The sequence below is a fragment of the Oncorhynchus kisutch genome, linkage group LG3, assembly GCF_002021735.2.
Source record: "Oncorhynchus kisutch isolate 150728-3 linkage group LG3, Okis_V2, whole genome shotgun sequence".
Classification (NCBI taxonomy): domain Eukaryota; kingdom Metazoa; phylum Chordata; class Actinopteri; order Salmoniformes; family Salmonidae; genus Oncorhynchus; species Oncorhynchus kisutch.
Window position 1 is genome coordinate 48,149,216 of NC_034176.2, and position 15,520 is coordinate 48,164,735.

Below are 15,520 nucleotides of genomic sequence, written 5' to 3' on the forward strand. Positions count from 1 at the left end.
AGGCTACGCTGCCGCCCCAATGAACAGTTGTTGTGCTGATGTTGCTTCCAGAGTCAGTTTGAAACTCTGTAGTGAGTGTTGCAACCGAGGATAGACTATTTTTACGTTCTCCATGCTCCAGCACTCATTGGGCCCGTTCTGTGAGCTTGTGTGGTCTACCACTTTAGTTTAGTTTTTGTCTTTTACTTTTGGTTTTGTACACCAGGTTTGAACAGCTGAAAATAGAGTGTTTTTGCTTATGGAAAAGATATTTCACAGCAGTATAGACGGTACATTGATTCCCTAAGGAATGACTGCTTGTTTTGTCACAAACAGAAATTTGGCAAACTATTCGAATTTTTGCAACCAGTAAATGGCGGAGCAATTTCTGGATGTGGCACCTTTTTATTTTCAGCTCCGAAAAACATACAAAATAGTATAATTGGAACCTGTAAAAGGGCATCCATTGCAGCGCATTTCAGGCTCTTTGGCATGGGTGCAGCCAATAATTTTTTCTTAATATATTTCGTATTAAAATATTTTTGAAGGGAAAAAAAGTTACCTTCACTAATATATTTTTCTCTCTCCTCTGCATCTCCCTCTGGCCCTGGTCTCCTTTCCGGCTGGCTCTTGCCGCCTCCCCTCATAGTAGGTAACCAGCTGGGAGCCATGGTACATCAAAGGTAAGCCTGTAGCCAGCACCAATTTACCCGCTGTATTGACAGACAGTAAATACATATTGATTGAGCAATCTGTGGGATTACTCCTCCACTTCATTTTAGCTCACTATCCAACCCAAATACACAACACTGGATCCCCAGCGGGATAGCGCTGAAGTACTTAGACCAGATAATGATTTGTGGACAGCTTCACCGTCTTCTGCTTTGCAAATATAGCGAAGTCTAAAGTATTATGTGTGTAGGTAACTGCCAAAATAAAGGAAACACCAACATAAAGTGTCTTAATAGGGCGTTGAGCCACCTTGAGCCAGAACGGTTTCAATGCCCTTAGACATAAATTCTACAAGTGTCTGGAAATCTATTGGAGGGATGTGACACCATTCCTCCAAGAAATTCCATGATTTTGTGTTTTGTTGATGGTGGTGGAAAACACTTTCCCAGGCAACGCTACAGAATCTCCCATAAGTGGTCAATTGGGTTGAGATCTGGTGACTGAGATGGCCATGGCGTATATCGTTTTCATGCTCATCAAACCATTCAGTGACCATTCATGCTCCATTCGTGCCCTGTGGATGGGGTCATTGTCAGCTTATGGGAGCATAGCATCTTATGGGATGTTAATTGTTTAATTCACTCAGGAACCTCACCTCTGTTGAAGCACCTGCTTTCTAAAATATACTTGGCATCCCTCATTTACTCAAGCGTTTACATTATCTGTAGTTCATATGTTCTATCACAGTGATGGAACAGCAGATAAGTGTTAGCCATAGCCCTGTAGTGTAGGTGCGCAACATAATCATTTATTGACTCATCTGCTGGCCTATCTACACTGTATCCGTCTACTGCTACTGTCCACAAAAATATTAAATTGTCATTTTTTTACACGTACAAAACATTAAGAACAGTTTTCTAATATTGAGTTGCGCACCGCACCCCCTGCCCTCAGAACAGCCTCAATTCATCTGGGCATGGACTCTACAAGGTGTCGAAATCATTCCACAGGGATGCTGACCCATGTTGACTACAATGCTTCCCACAATTGTGTCAAGTTGGCTGGATGTCCTTTGGCTGGTGAACCATTCTTGATACACCTGGGAAACTGCTGTGTGAAAAACCCAGCAGTATTGCAGCACTTGTCAAAACCGGTGCACCTACTACCATACCCCATTCAAAGGCACTTAAATATTTTGTTGCCCATTCACCCTGTAAATGGCAAACATTCACAATCCACGTCTCAATTATCTCAAGGCTTAAAAATCTTAATTTAACCCGTCTCCTCCCTTTCATCTGCACTGATTTGAAGTGAATTTAACAAGTGACATCAATAAGGGATCATAGCTTTTACCTGGTCAGTCTGTCATGAAAGAGCAGGTGTTCTTAATGTTTTATACACTCAGTATATATCTTGTCTCTTTTCACCCCACCCTCTTGTAATTTAGGGCTGTTTTGACAGAAGACTTCAAAGTGCCTGATAGAATGGTTGGATTCAGTAAGTACATGTTATGGGAGGTACGTTATGTGGTTTGGGATGTTTTCGTCCTTGGATGCTTGATTTTGAGTTACGTTAAAGGATTTATTTATTTTGTCAAACTGACACATTACCTGAACTATTTTCTCCACTCCCATCCCACTTTTTTTCTCCCCTCCTTCTCCCGCTTATTTTAGTCATAGGCAGAGGAGGTGAACAAATTACGAGAATCCAGCTGGAGTCCGGGTGCAAGATTCAAATTGCCTCTGGTAAACAGTTCTAAATATACAAATCAAATTTTATTGGTCACATACACATATGTAGCAGATGTTAATGCTTGTGTTCCTAGCTCCAACAGTACAGTAGTATCTAACAATTCACAACAATACACACATCTAAAGTAAAATAATGGAATTAAGAAATATATAAGTATTAGGACGAGTAATGTCGGAGTGGCATTGACTAAAATACAGTAGAATAGAATGCAGTATATACATATGAAATGAGTAAAGCAGTATGTAAACATTATTAAAGTGGCCAGTGATTCCGTGTCTATGTACAGTGTAGGGATTCATGATATATTGGTGAACATATCGGAATCGGCTGATGTTAGCTAAAAATGCCAACATCGGTGTTGGTCAGATGTTTAGTTTAACGGCAATGTTAAAAACCGATGTCAAAGCTACCATGCATACCTATATAACGTAGGTACAGGACGTAATGACACCACGTAAAATGTTGGGCTTCACGTGCTACAAAGCATTGTTAACCTAGCCCACAATGTCTGCTGTGTGGATCAAGCAGTCAACAAGTCGAGCAGTCATTTGAAAGAGTAAGGACATTTCAGTGAGACAACTCAAAGGTGAAATCCATTAAAGCCAAGATAATGGAATTCATTGCCCTTAACCAATCAACCGTTCTCTGTCATGGGTGATGTTGGCTTTCGCCGACTGGTCGAACACCGGTACACACTACCAAGTGGGCTATTTTTCTGATGTTGCCTTACCGGAGTTACACAGTAATAGCGTCACTGCTATTAGCTTCACGACATAGATACTATGGAACACCGTTTGGGTATTTGCGTGTCAAAAAATATACAGTAGCACTGTTAAAGAGCAATAGTGGAATTTGCGGTTTGCCTTCAGAATAAAAGTATGTCATTGACAGTGATGCAAATTATTACAAATAGTAGCATTATGCCATATTTTTATTTTGAAGGCTAACCGCAATAGCTAACCACTATTGTGACTAACCCTTATTGTGGCTAGCTTCACATAGATGGTCCGACCACCATTAATCAAATAAGAACTGTCTTATAAATTAGGGTTAATTTAGATGACATCTAGCTATATAGTTAGCTAGCTAGCTATAGCTACTGAAACAGATTGTCGTTTTGCTATGTTTTTGGGGAAGAACTACATTGTTTGCCTCAATGAACTAGCTAGCTTTTTTTTAATGATCAACTTTACCAGCGTCATAGCATACATATCGATGAATCGTTGTGACATATGGAATACGAGTGATGGTGTAATCCATGTGTAATAACTACGTAAAAAATTATTATGTGACGTTCAGTCATATTCAGGTCCTGATTGATCAACAAACTTATTTGACATGTCAAATTGTGTTATTTGATGTGTTAAATAGTATATTTTTTGACACGCAAAGACCCAAACAGCGTTTCATAGGAATCCTGGTTGAGAATGAAACGACTGAACAAATGAACAACGAAACAGCACAGCAAGTAAGTGACAGAAATAGGTTTTGATTATGTTTTACTGGTAATGGGGACATAAGTAAATGCCAACAAATAACTTTTTGGTCTGTGTGTGTGTGTGTAACCTTTTATTTAACTAGGCAAGTCAGTTAATTAACTTCTTTGGGATAGGGGGCAGTATTTTCACGTCCGGATGAAAAGCGTGTCCAAAGTAAACGGCCTGCTACTCTGGCTCAGAAGCCAGGATATGCATATTATTAGTAGATTTGGATAGAAAACACTCTGAAGTTTCTAAAACTGTTTGAATGATGTCTGTGAGTATAACAGAACTTATTTGGCAGGCAAAACCCAGATGACAAACCATCCAGGATTTTTTTTGGGGGGGGGTCACTCTCTTTTCAATGTGGTTTCATTGGGAATCTAGAATTCTAAGGCAGGGGCTTGCAGTTCCCATCGCTTCCACTGGATGTCAACAGTCTTTAGAAATTGGTTGAGTTTTTCCCTTTGTGTAATGAAGAAGTACGGCCATCCAGAATGTAACTTGAAGTGTACTGTTAGAGGCGTGTGACCAGAAATCCTGTATTGAACGCTGTTTATCCCGTCTTCAATTTTATCGATTATTTACGTAAAAAAATAGCTAAAGTTGTATTACAAAAGTAGATTGAATTGTTTGGACAATGCTTACAGGTAACTTTTGAGATATTTTCTAGTCATGTTGCGCAAGTTGGAACCAGTGTTTTTCTGGATCAAACGCGCTAAATAAATGGACATTTTGGATATATATCGATGGAATTAATCGAACAAAAGGACCATTTGTGATGTTCATGGGACATATTGGAATTCCAACAGAAGAAGCTCGTCAAAGGTAAGGCATGAATTATATCTTTATTTCTGCGTTTTGTGTCGCACCTGCAGGGTTGAAATATGCTTTTCTCTCTTTGTTTTTTTACTATGGTGCTATCCTCAGATAATAACATTGTTTGCTTTCGCCGTAAAGCATTTATGAAATTTGACACATTGGCTGGATTCACAGCAAGCGTAGCTTTAATTTGGTATATTGAATGTGTGATTTCATCAGTTAAATTTTTATAGTAATTTATTTGAATTTGGCACTCTGCATATTCACTGGATATTGGCCAGATGGGACGCTACCGTCCCACATATCCCAGAGATGTTAAGAACAAATTCTTATTTACAATGACGGCCGGACGACGCTGGGCCAATTGTGCGCCGCACAATGGGTCTCCCAATCATGGTCGGATGTGATACAGCCTGCATTCGAACCAGGGACTGTAGTGACGCCTCTTGCACTGAGATGTAGTGCCTTAGACCGCTGCGTCCATGTGTGTTTGTGTGTGTGTGTTAACTATTTAACTGTACTGGAATGCTTAAAAGGCAGCTACAATTTTAAATATCGGTTATTGGTATTGGCCAAAAATGTAATATCGGTGCATCAAGAGTACAGTGCCTTCGGAAACTATTCAGACCCCTTGACTTTTTCCACATTTTTTTTCCTCTTCACACAATACACCATAATGACAAAGCAAAAATCGGTTTTTAGAAATGTTTACTAATTTAGAATAATAAAAAAAACATATGATGTTTACATAAGTATTCTGACCCTTTACTCAGTACTTTGTTGAAGCACCTTTGGCAGCGATTACAGCCTTGAGTCTTCTTGGGTATGACACTAAAAGCTTGGCACCTGTATTTGGGGAGTTTCTCCCATTCTCTGCAGATCCTCTCAAGCTATCTCAGGTTGGATGGGGAGCGTTGCTGCACAGCTATTTTCAGGTCTCTACAGAGATGTTAGATTGGGTTCAAGTCCGGGCTCTGGCTGTGCCACTCGAGGACATTCAGAGACTTGTCCTGAAGCCACTCCTGCGTTGTCTTGGCTGTGTGATTCGTTTTGTTGACGTTGAGGGAGAGGTTAATTTCCTGGCACCACTCCGCCAGGGTCTTCACTTCCTCCCTGTAAACTGAGGTCAGCGAAGTGGCAGTGTTGTTTTCTACCTTCACCACCTGGGGGCATCCAATCAGGATGCACAGGGCGGGGTTCAGTCCCAGGGCTCCAAGCTTAATGATGAGCTCTGAGAGTACCATGGTGTTGAAGGCTGAGCTATAGTCGATATGTGGTTTCCAGTTTGCACACAGTCCAGTGTAGCTCCTTGAGGGCCGCCGTTGTATCGGCTTGATGCGGAATATACACGGCTATGACTATAACCGAAGATAATTTTCTTGGGAGGTAATTCATCGGCATTTGATTGTGAGATATACTAGGTTGGGTGAACAAAAGGACATGAGTTTCTGTGTGTTATCATGAAACATACACTACCGCCTTTCTTCTTCCAGGAGAGTTCTTTATTCTTGTCTGCGGGAGCTACTGAGAACCCAGCTGGCTTTATGGATGGAGACAGTATTTCGGGAGAGAGCCATGATTCTGTGATACAGTGTATGTTACAGTCCCTGATGTCTCTCTGGAGGGAGATCCTCACCCTGAGCTTGTCTACTTTATTGTCCATAGACTGAACATTAGCTAGTAATATACTCGGAAGCGGTGGATGGTGTGCACGCCTCCTGAGTCGGACTAGAATACCTCTTCTCCTCCGGTGGCATCTTGGAGCAGCCTCTGGGGTAAGTTCAATTGCCCTGGGGGGTAAGAACAAAGAATCCAATTCGGCAAAGACGTATTCCTGGTCGCAATGCTGGTTAGTTATCGCCGCTCTGATATCCCAAAGTTATTTCCGGCTGTATGTAATAACGCAAAAAACATTCTGGGCTACTAATGTAAGAATTAACACACCAAAAAAACAAAATACTGCAAAGTTGCTTAGGAGCAAGAAGCAGAGCTGCGATGTTTGTCAGCCCCATCGTACAGTATGTCCCTTAATGTCTGTGACTACACACACTTCCCAACACTTCCACTTATGTTAGATAATAACCAATATCAGATTTGCTTTTAATTTTATATCTCATTAACATACAGTAGGACACAAGCTAATCAAGTCTGTCAGCAATGAGGTGATGATGCTAAATGCATTATCATGACCGTTTATGTTCTGTACTGAAAGGGTTCTATCTCAAAAACTTGACTCCTTTAACTGTATGCCAGCGGTTCTTTCTCATTGTAGAGAGTGGCGGTATGATGGACAGAGCCTGCTCCCTCAATGGAACCCCAGAGAGCATTGAGTGAGTTTCTATATTGAGACGTTGAACGTGACAGAAATTCTATAAACTCAGTAGCAGTATCGTCAACAATCCTTTGTCATTTTGAAAAGAACAATATGTCCCATTATTGATGGTTTATAGATGCTCACACACTGTTAACTGCAAAACTACACATTTATTTAACTGTTACTCCATAATATTACAGTAATTGACCATACATAATACAGTTTTAAAAACCACATTGTGGACTAATCATAAAATGTTGACACTGTAGGCAGTCATATTAGGCAATCATGGTACAGTATGTAATTGGTATTACCTAAAATACATCACATCTATATATCATTGATATGCAACTGTTTGCTCTCCACCAGGCAGGCCAAAAGAATGCTTGGGCAGATTGTGGACCGCTGTCGAAACAGCCCTGGGTTCCACAGCGAGGCTGAGGACAACAGCTCAGTCCACGAGATGCTCATCCCAGCCAGCAAAGTGGGCCTAGTCATCGGGAGGGGAGGGGACACCATCAAGCAACTGCAGGTATGCCTTCTAAGATATTTGTTTTATTTAAATCAGTTCTCTTGGGATATAGTACTTCCTCTAGCCTACTATACTAATCCTCTATGATCTACAACTAGCCTTATTACTACCATTATAACTGCAGTCACTACTGGTACTAGGCCTACAAACCTCTTAGAGCTCCCCCCTACTTTGTGCAATTTCCGCCTGAAGACATACCCAAGTCTAACAGCCTGTAGCTCAGGCACAGAACCAAGGATATGCATATTCTTGGTACCATTTGAAGAAAACACTCTGAAGTTTGTGTAAATGTGAATTGAATGTAGGAGAATATAACACAATAGATCTGGTTTAGATAAAACAATGGAAAAAACCATATGATTTTTATTTTTGTATCATCTTTAAAATGAACAAGATAAAACAAACATTCAGATAGGATGATGGGGACAATTTCAGTGAAAAATATAAGAGGGCAACAGTACTTGTGCAAAGTTTCAGAATGATAACTTCCAAAATGAGTGTGTTACATGACATTTATCATGAAGTCACCCAGGAGTCCCACACAAGTAGCCCAAATGTACCCAAGTGGCAAAATTGGTGAAGGTATACATTTTGAAACAAATAACTATATACAAAATACCAAAAATGTATTCTAACTCCAAAAATGGAGAAAAATTAATGGAAAAAAATAGCATGGGTAACTATTTACACACTTTCAATATTTGGAAGACCCTCAGTCCTCTATCAAATCAAATAAATGTATATAGCCCCAGCCTAAAACCCCAAACAGCAAGCAATGCAGGTGTAGAAGCACGGTGGCTAGGAAAAACTCCCTAGAAAGGCAAAAACCTAGGAAGGAACCTAGAGAGGAACCAGGCTATGAGGGGTGGCCAGTCCTCTTCTGGCTGTGCCGGGTGGAGATCACAGTGGTTGTAGAGGGTGCAACAGGACGGCACCTCGAGTAAAAATGAACAGTTTAGGGTTCTATAGCCGCAGGCAGAACAGTTGAAACTGGAACAGCAGCAAGGCCAGGTGGACTGGGGACGGCAAGGAGTCATCATGCCAGGTAGTCCTGACGCATTGTCCTAGGGCTCAGGTCCTCCTCCGAGAGAATTAGAGAGAGCATACTTAAATTCACACAGGACACCGGATAAGACTCCCATTCGGAGTCAGTGTCACTGTGAAAGAAAATTTTCTGTTAGAATAGTTTCACATATGAGCCCTTATTCAACAGGTATAATAAACGGATATATATATATATATATATATATGGAGTAAAGGGAACATAATGTTGAATATATTATTATGACCTGCTAGATCTACTGTCTCTTTTATATTATGACATTTCAGCTAGATCTACTGTCTTTATTATATTTACAACAGACCAGCTGTATCTACGGTCTCCATTTCACTTTGGCCATTTTTGTGGGCCTGCCCTCCCCTCAACAGCCTCAAATAGGCTATTTCATGTGGGTTGGGGTGGGGCGGCAGACACGCATCTCACATTTCATGACATTACATGTTTATATATTGCTTCTAAAATAAATTTAAAAAAAGACAAATAATATTTTATATTATTATTATTAAGGGCATTAGCATGATATAAGAACTTACCAGTCCAAAAAAATGTCCTCTCCCGTTCAAAAAAATATTCCTCCACATCGCTAAATGAATCGTCCTACAACAATCTCTGTCTCACTTTCCCAATCAATTTATTCTAAAATTGTGTGTACATCTGTCTATCTAGACTTAAATTTAGCTTTCCCTTACTTAGTCGCCATACTGATTGATTTATAAACAGCTGAATCTGTGAGTTTACCAAACAATGCAGTGCGTAATATGTGTTTCTCCTTCCGATATGAAACTTCAATAGCGAATGACTCTTTACGCTGGAACTTACTACATGGGTTGGTCTTGCAACACATAAACATTACATATTGCCGTTTACCTCAGCTCATTGGCTATCTACCCAGCTAGATTTCAAGACGATCAGTGGTCATTGGGTTAAAAGACAGTCAATCAATGAAACAGCGGGCAAATCATTGGTGCAGATTCCAAGAACACAGGATGAGATGTTACTATCCTTTGTGCAAGCACTTCCAAGAGTTAATGAACAGTGAGCCTGGTGAAATTTGGGGAGCGCATCGTCAGTAGTGTACCTTTGGTTCCTAGGGTGTTTCGGCCTTTCACACTATACACCCTCCCCAAAGGCGGCCAGCGACAGGGTGATCAATCCTGATGATAGCCAACATCCCATGGGACTATGCATGGCAGGGGCATCCTCCTCCCTGAGTCAAGCATTGTTGACCGCATACCTCCTGGCCCTCTCACTTCAGGGCCCAGCTGGGGTCTTTCCTCTTCATCCAGAGCCACTGACGGCTGCCTTCTGCCGCCTCCGATACAGCTTTGATTGCCGAGCGCTGGCTCTGGCCCTTAATTCCAAGGTCTCTAAGCAGTCTGGTTGTAGATGTTGCCACAAAACCTCTGCAGCCCACCTCCACTGGTCGGACTTCTGTGTTCCAGCCATGATGCCGTGCTTCGGCAGCTAGATCGGCATAGCGCAGATGCTTTCGCTCATAAGCCTCATCTACTGAGTCCTCCCAGGGTACTGTGAGCTCAATGATGAAGACCTTCTTGAGCGAACGGGACCAGAGCACCATGTCAGGAGCACCATGTCAGTTGCCGGCCAATGTCAGCTAGCATTTTCCAGTCGCGGGCCAAGCGCAGCTGGTCTCGCTCTAATGGTGTCGAGCCGCGCTTCGGTGGTTTAGCCCCTTCCCGGACAAAGTTTGTCCGTAAGGGGTGTGATGCTGCTGGGGGTGGTAGGGAGTTGGTGGCAGCTCGCTTGTCCTCCAGGGCGGACGCAAGGTTTTTAAGGACTTGGTTGTGACGCCAAGTGTAGCGTCCTTGGGTGAGGCTTGTTTTACACCCTGTGAGAATGTGCCTGAGGTTAGCTGGCATGGAACAGAGGGCACAGTCCGGATCTTCACCATACCATTGGTGAAGATTAACTGGAGTTGGAAGGACGTCATATGTTGCTCTGATGGAAAAGCTCAACCGCCTCGCTTCCATGGCCCACAGATCCTTCCAGCTGATCTTCCTCTTCTCCACACTGTCCCATCGAGTCCACTGTCCCTGTTTGGAAAGAGAGACTGCCTTGGCCCACCTTGCAGCCTCCTCCTGATGGCGTACTTCCTGCACTACCATCTTCCGCCGCTCTGGTGCAGTGGCCTTACTCCAAGCAGCACGGCTAGTTAGCCCAAGGCCTCCTCTCCCTTGCTGAACATGACCCACAATGTCAGCATGTCTGAGGGCTGCTGTTGCCTCCTGGACTGCTTTTCCTGGCCTCCATTTGCGCCCAGTTGCCAAGGTCGGCGCGTTGTTGCTCACCACTGGGTCTCGAGATTCATTCAGTGTCATCTGGAGCCTGGTTTTGGAACACTTGAATTCCTCTGTTAGACTGGTGAGGGGCAGCTTGAGGACACCATCTCCATAGAGGCCTATGGTGGTAAGGCATCGTGGAACTCCGAGCCACTTCTTTAAGTAGCCTGTGACTCCTCTTTCCATCTTCTCCACTGTTGAGATTGAAACCTCATACACTGCTAAGGGCCACAACACCCGGGGTAGGAGACCAAACTGCAGACACCAGGCCTTTAACTTTCCAGGTAGCTGGGTGTTGTCGATGAACTGTAGGCTACAACTGATGTATTTGCGCAGCTGTTGCACCTGGTCTTTGTCCTTCAGGCTTGCATCATACCACCTTCCAAGGCATTTTACCGGCTGATCAGACACTGTTGGGATTTGGTCATCTCCGATGAAGAATTTCAGGTCAGAGAGTACTCCCTTCACAATCGAGATGCTGCGTGACTTGCATGGTTTAATCTTCATACGGGCCCAGCTGATGTTCTCCTCGAGTTTTCTGAGCAGTCTCCTGGTGCATGGGACAGTGGTGGTCAATGTTGTAATGTCGTCCATGTAGGCTCTGAGTGGAGGGAGGCGGAAACCAGAGTCGACTCGCTGTCCACCAGCAACCCATTTTGAGGATCTGATGATAACCTCCATTGCCATTATGAATGCCAATGGAGAAATGGTACATCCCGCCATTATACCTACATTCAGGCACTGCCATGAGGTGGTGAACTCTGAGGTGGTGAAGCAGAACTGCAGATCCTGGAAGTACGACTTCACCAGGGTTGTGATGGTGTCCGGTATGTGGAAAAATCTGAAGGCAGACCACAGGAGTTCATGGGGCACAGAGCCAAATGCATTGGCGAGGTCAAGAAAGACTACATGGAGGTCCCTTTTCTCCACCTTGGCCATTTGGATCTAGTGCCAGATCATGCTGGATTGTTCCAAGCAGCCAGAGAACCCTGATATTCCTGCCTTCTGTACAGATGTATCGACATACGCATTCCTTTGCAGGTACTCGGCCATCCTCTGGGCAATGACCCTAAAGAAGATTTTACCCTCGACATTCAGTAAGGAGATTGGGCGGAATTGGCTGATGTTCACTGCATCCTTCTCCTTAGGGATCAGGACCCCTCCTGCCCTACGCCACACTTTGGGTATTATCTTATTTTTCCAAGCTGTTCTCATAAGCCTCCAGAGGAACCTCAGGACGTCTGGTGCGTTCTTATACACTTTGTACGGGATCATTTGTGATTTGAACATCAAGTAATTACTGCCAGTGACTGCCAAAACAAAGGAAACACTTGAGTAAACGAGTGGCAGCTCTGTTATGGTGTGGGTCAGGGGTTAAAGTTCTCCCTTCCTCTCAGACACACTTACCCATCCATCCATCGACTTACCATTCCCACACAACATATAGCCTATGCATCCACACACCCGTTCTCTCCCACCCTCGTAGACATATTCATATTCACTATCCCTTACTCTTCCCTCATACTCCCGTTCGTATACACAAACACACCCACGCACATCCATAGAACAGCTATAAGATAAGACTTTATTTTAAATACATTTTTTTATATATAACCTTTTTTTAACTAGGTAAGTCAGTTAAGAACATTCTTATTTACAATGATGGCCTACACAGGCCGAACCCGGACGACGCTGGGCCAATTTTGCGCCGCCCTATGGGACTCACAACCGGCTGTGATACAGCCTTTATTAGTCCATACAGGGTTGAAATATGCCTTCTGCTTTTTATCCAACCTAACAGATATACACACACATCCACACAAACACACACTAGGTTGGATAGGCACTAAAATGAAATAACGTTCTGGGTAGATTAGGAGAGGCTGTCTAGTCATTATTATTCCTTGTTTGACATTTATAGCTAATATTCAATGGTTGTTATTGGTGAGAGTGGAGATGGGATTGGGATGGTGTGGCTGGGAGGGAATCAGACACTCCTTAATTAGGTGTGATGCCTTCGGTCTCTTTGTGGACCCACTCTCTCCAAGTAGAGCCCCACCAGCCACTATATTTTAATTTGTTATGAGAGGAGTTGGAGTTTAAAATCCCTAAAAAGGCACAGTGCCTCAAAGTACAAAGAAGTACTTCATATTTTTTGTGTTCTCTCTGTTAAATGTCTGTTATTTCTACATGGTCACACGTTATATAATATGCGTAATGTACAGTCGTGGCCAAAAGTTTTGAGAATGACACAAATATTAATTTCCACAAAGTTTTCTGCTTCATTGTCTTTAGATATTTTTTATCAGATGTTACTATGAAATACTGAAGTATAATTACAAGCATTTCATAAGTGTCAAAGGCTTTTATTGACAATTACATAAAGTTGATGCAAAGAGGCAATATTTGCACTGTTGACCCTTCTTTTTCAAGATCTCTGCAATCCGCCCTGGCATGCTGTCAATTAACTTCTGGGCTAATTCCTGACTGACGGCAACCCATTCTTGCGAAGTCAATGCTTGGAGTTTGTCAGAAATTGTGGGGTTTTGTTTGTCCACCCGCCTCTTGAGGATTGACTACAAGTTCTCAATGCAATTAAGGTCTGGGGAGTTTCCTGGCTATGGACCCAAAATATCAATGTTTTGTTCCCCGAGCCACTTAGTTATCACTTTTACCTTATGGCAGGTGCTCCATCATGCTGGAAAAGGCATTGTTCATCACCAAACTGTTCCTGGATGGTTGGGAGAAGTTGCTCTCGAAGGATGTGTTGGTACCATTCTTTATTCATGGCTGTGTTCTTAGGCAAAATTGCGAGTGAGCCCACTCCCTTGGCTGAGAAGCAACCCCACACATGAATGGTCTCAGGATGCTTTACTGTTGGCATGACACAGGACTGATGGTAGCGCTGCGCTCACCTTGTCTTCTCCGGACAAGCTTTTTTCCAGATGCCCCAAACAATCGGAAAGGGGATTCATCAGAGAAAATGACTTTACCCCAGTCCTCAGCAGTCCAATCTCTGTACCTTTTGCAGAATATCAGTCTGTCCCTGATGTTTTTCCTGGAGAGAAGTGGCTTCTTTGCTGCCCTTCTTGACACCAGGCCATCCTCCAAAAGTCTTCGCCTCACTGTGCGTGCAGATGCTCTCACACCTGCCTACTGCCATTCCTGAGCAAGCTCTGTACTGGCGGTGCCTCTCCCACAGCTGAATCAACTTTAGGAGATGGTCTTGGCACTTGCTGAACCGCTCTCCTTGAAGTTCTTGATGATCCGATAAATGGTTGATTTAGCTGCAATCTTACTGGCAGCAATATCCTTGCCTGTGAAGCCCTTTTTGTTCAAAGCAATGATGACGGCACGTGTTTCCTTGCAGGTAACCATGATTGACAGAGGAAGAACAATGATTCCAAGCACCCCCCTCCTTTTGAAGCTTCTAGTCTTTTATTTGATCAGCATGACAGAGTGATCTCCAATCTTGTCCTCATCAACACTCACACCTGTGTTAACGAGAGAATCACTGACATGTCAGCTGGTCCTTTTGTGGCAGGGCTGAAATGCAGTGGAAATATTTTGGGGGGATCCAATTCATTTGCATGGCAAAACTTTTGGCCGACTATATAATAATTATGTATTCATACTATGACTCATCTTATTATTACATGGAATTGTCAGCAGATGTGGTTTTCCTGCAAGAGTTGCATAAAAAAAATACATTTACAGAGGAGCTGCATTGGAGAAGTTTGGGGTCACTAAGACATTTCCTAGTTTTTGAACGAAAAGCACAACATGAACTATTTTTTTAGCAGGTGACTTAAATCACATATTTGACAAGTTAGACAGACATAGCAATTCAAAAGGCACATTTTAAGGAGCCTCCAAAGAGGTGGAAAAATGTCATATCTACATACAAATAATTTACAGGACACCTGGATATTACTTTTCCCAACTACAAATGACAGTTACTGACAGAATATGGAGAATGAACAGGCACATTTTCAAGACCCTGAAATTTATGAAATACGTAAGTGATTTAAAATAAACCTTTACCGTTGCAAATGTAGACAGAGAAGAAGACAAACTTCTTTTTTTTTAAAGAACCCATAACATATATTTACAAGGAAAATAAGAAAATACAATTCCTGAACTTAAGCAGGAATAATATATTTTACTTTTGAAGAGAGCCAACAACTACAGGTTAAACTCCAGTAAAGCATACGATTTAATAGAAAATAAACCTGGTAAACATCTCACACCTCTCACAAAATGAACACTCGCCAAACCAGTTAAACTCAGCAAAAAAAAGAAACGTCCTATCACTGTCAACTGCGTTCATTTTCAGTAAACGTAACGTGTAAATATTTCTATGAACATAAGATTCAAGACCTGAGACATAAACTGAACAAGTTCCACAGACATGTGACTAACAGAAATGGAATAATGTGTCCCTGAACAAAGGGGGGTTCGATTAGCTCAGTCCGATGATGCTGTGACACACCGCCCCAGACCATGACGGAACCTCCACTTCCAAATCGATCCCGCTCCGGAGTACAGGCCTCGGTGTAACGTTCATTACTTCAACGATCAACGCAAATCCAACCATCACCCCTGGTGAGA

At 42.6% G+C, this 15,520-nt stretch overlaps 1 protein-coding gene across 4 annotated transcripts in view; it reads left to right on the forward strand.

The window, feature by feature from the left end:
• The window catches only part of LOC109880081 (far upstream element-binding protein 3-like), an 80,938-nt gene that overhangs the window by 13,721 nt on the left and 51,697 nt on the right, over positions 1-15,520 (forward strand). For 2 of the 4 annotated variants that reach the window (XM_020472308.2, XM_020472309.2), the window contains exons 3-7: positions 629-662; positions 2,099-2,148; positions 2,325-2,396; positions 6,976-7,033; positions 7,387-7,549. In XM_020472308.2, coding sequence (XP_020327897.1) covers positions 629-662; positions 2,099-2,148; positions 2,325-2,396; positions 6,976-7,033; positions 7,387-7,549 — 377 coding nt within the window. The remainder of the gene's footprint in view (positions 1-628; positions 663-2,098; positions 2,149-2,324; positions 2,397-6,975; positions 7,034-7,386; positions 7,550-15,520) is intronic. The other 2 variants (XM_020472310.2, XM_020472311.2) reach the window with 2 other exon arrangements.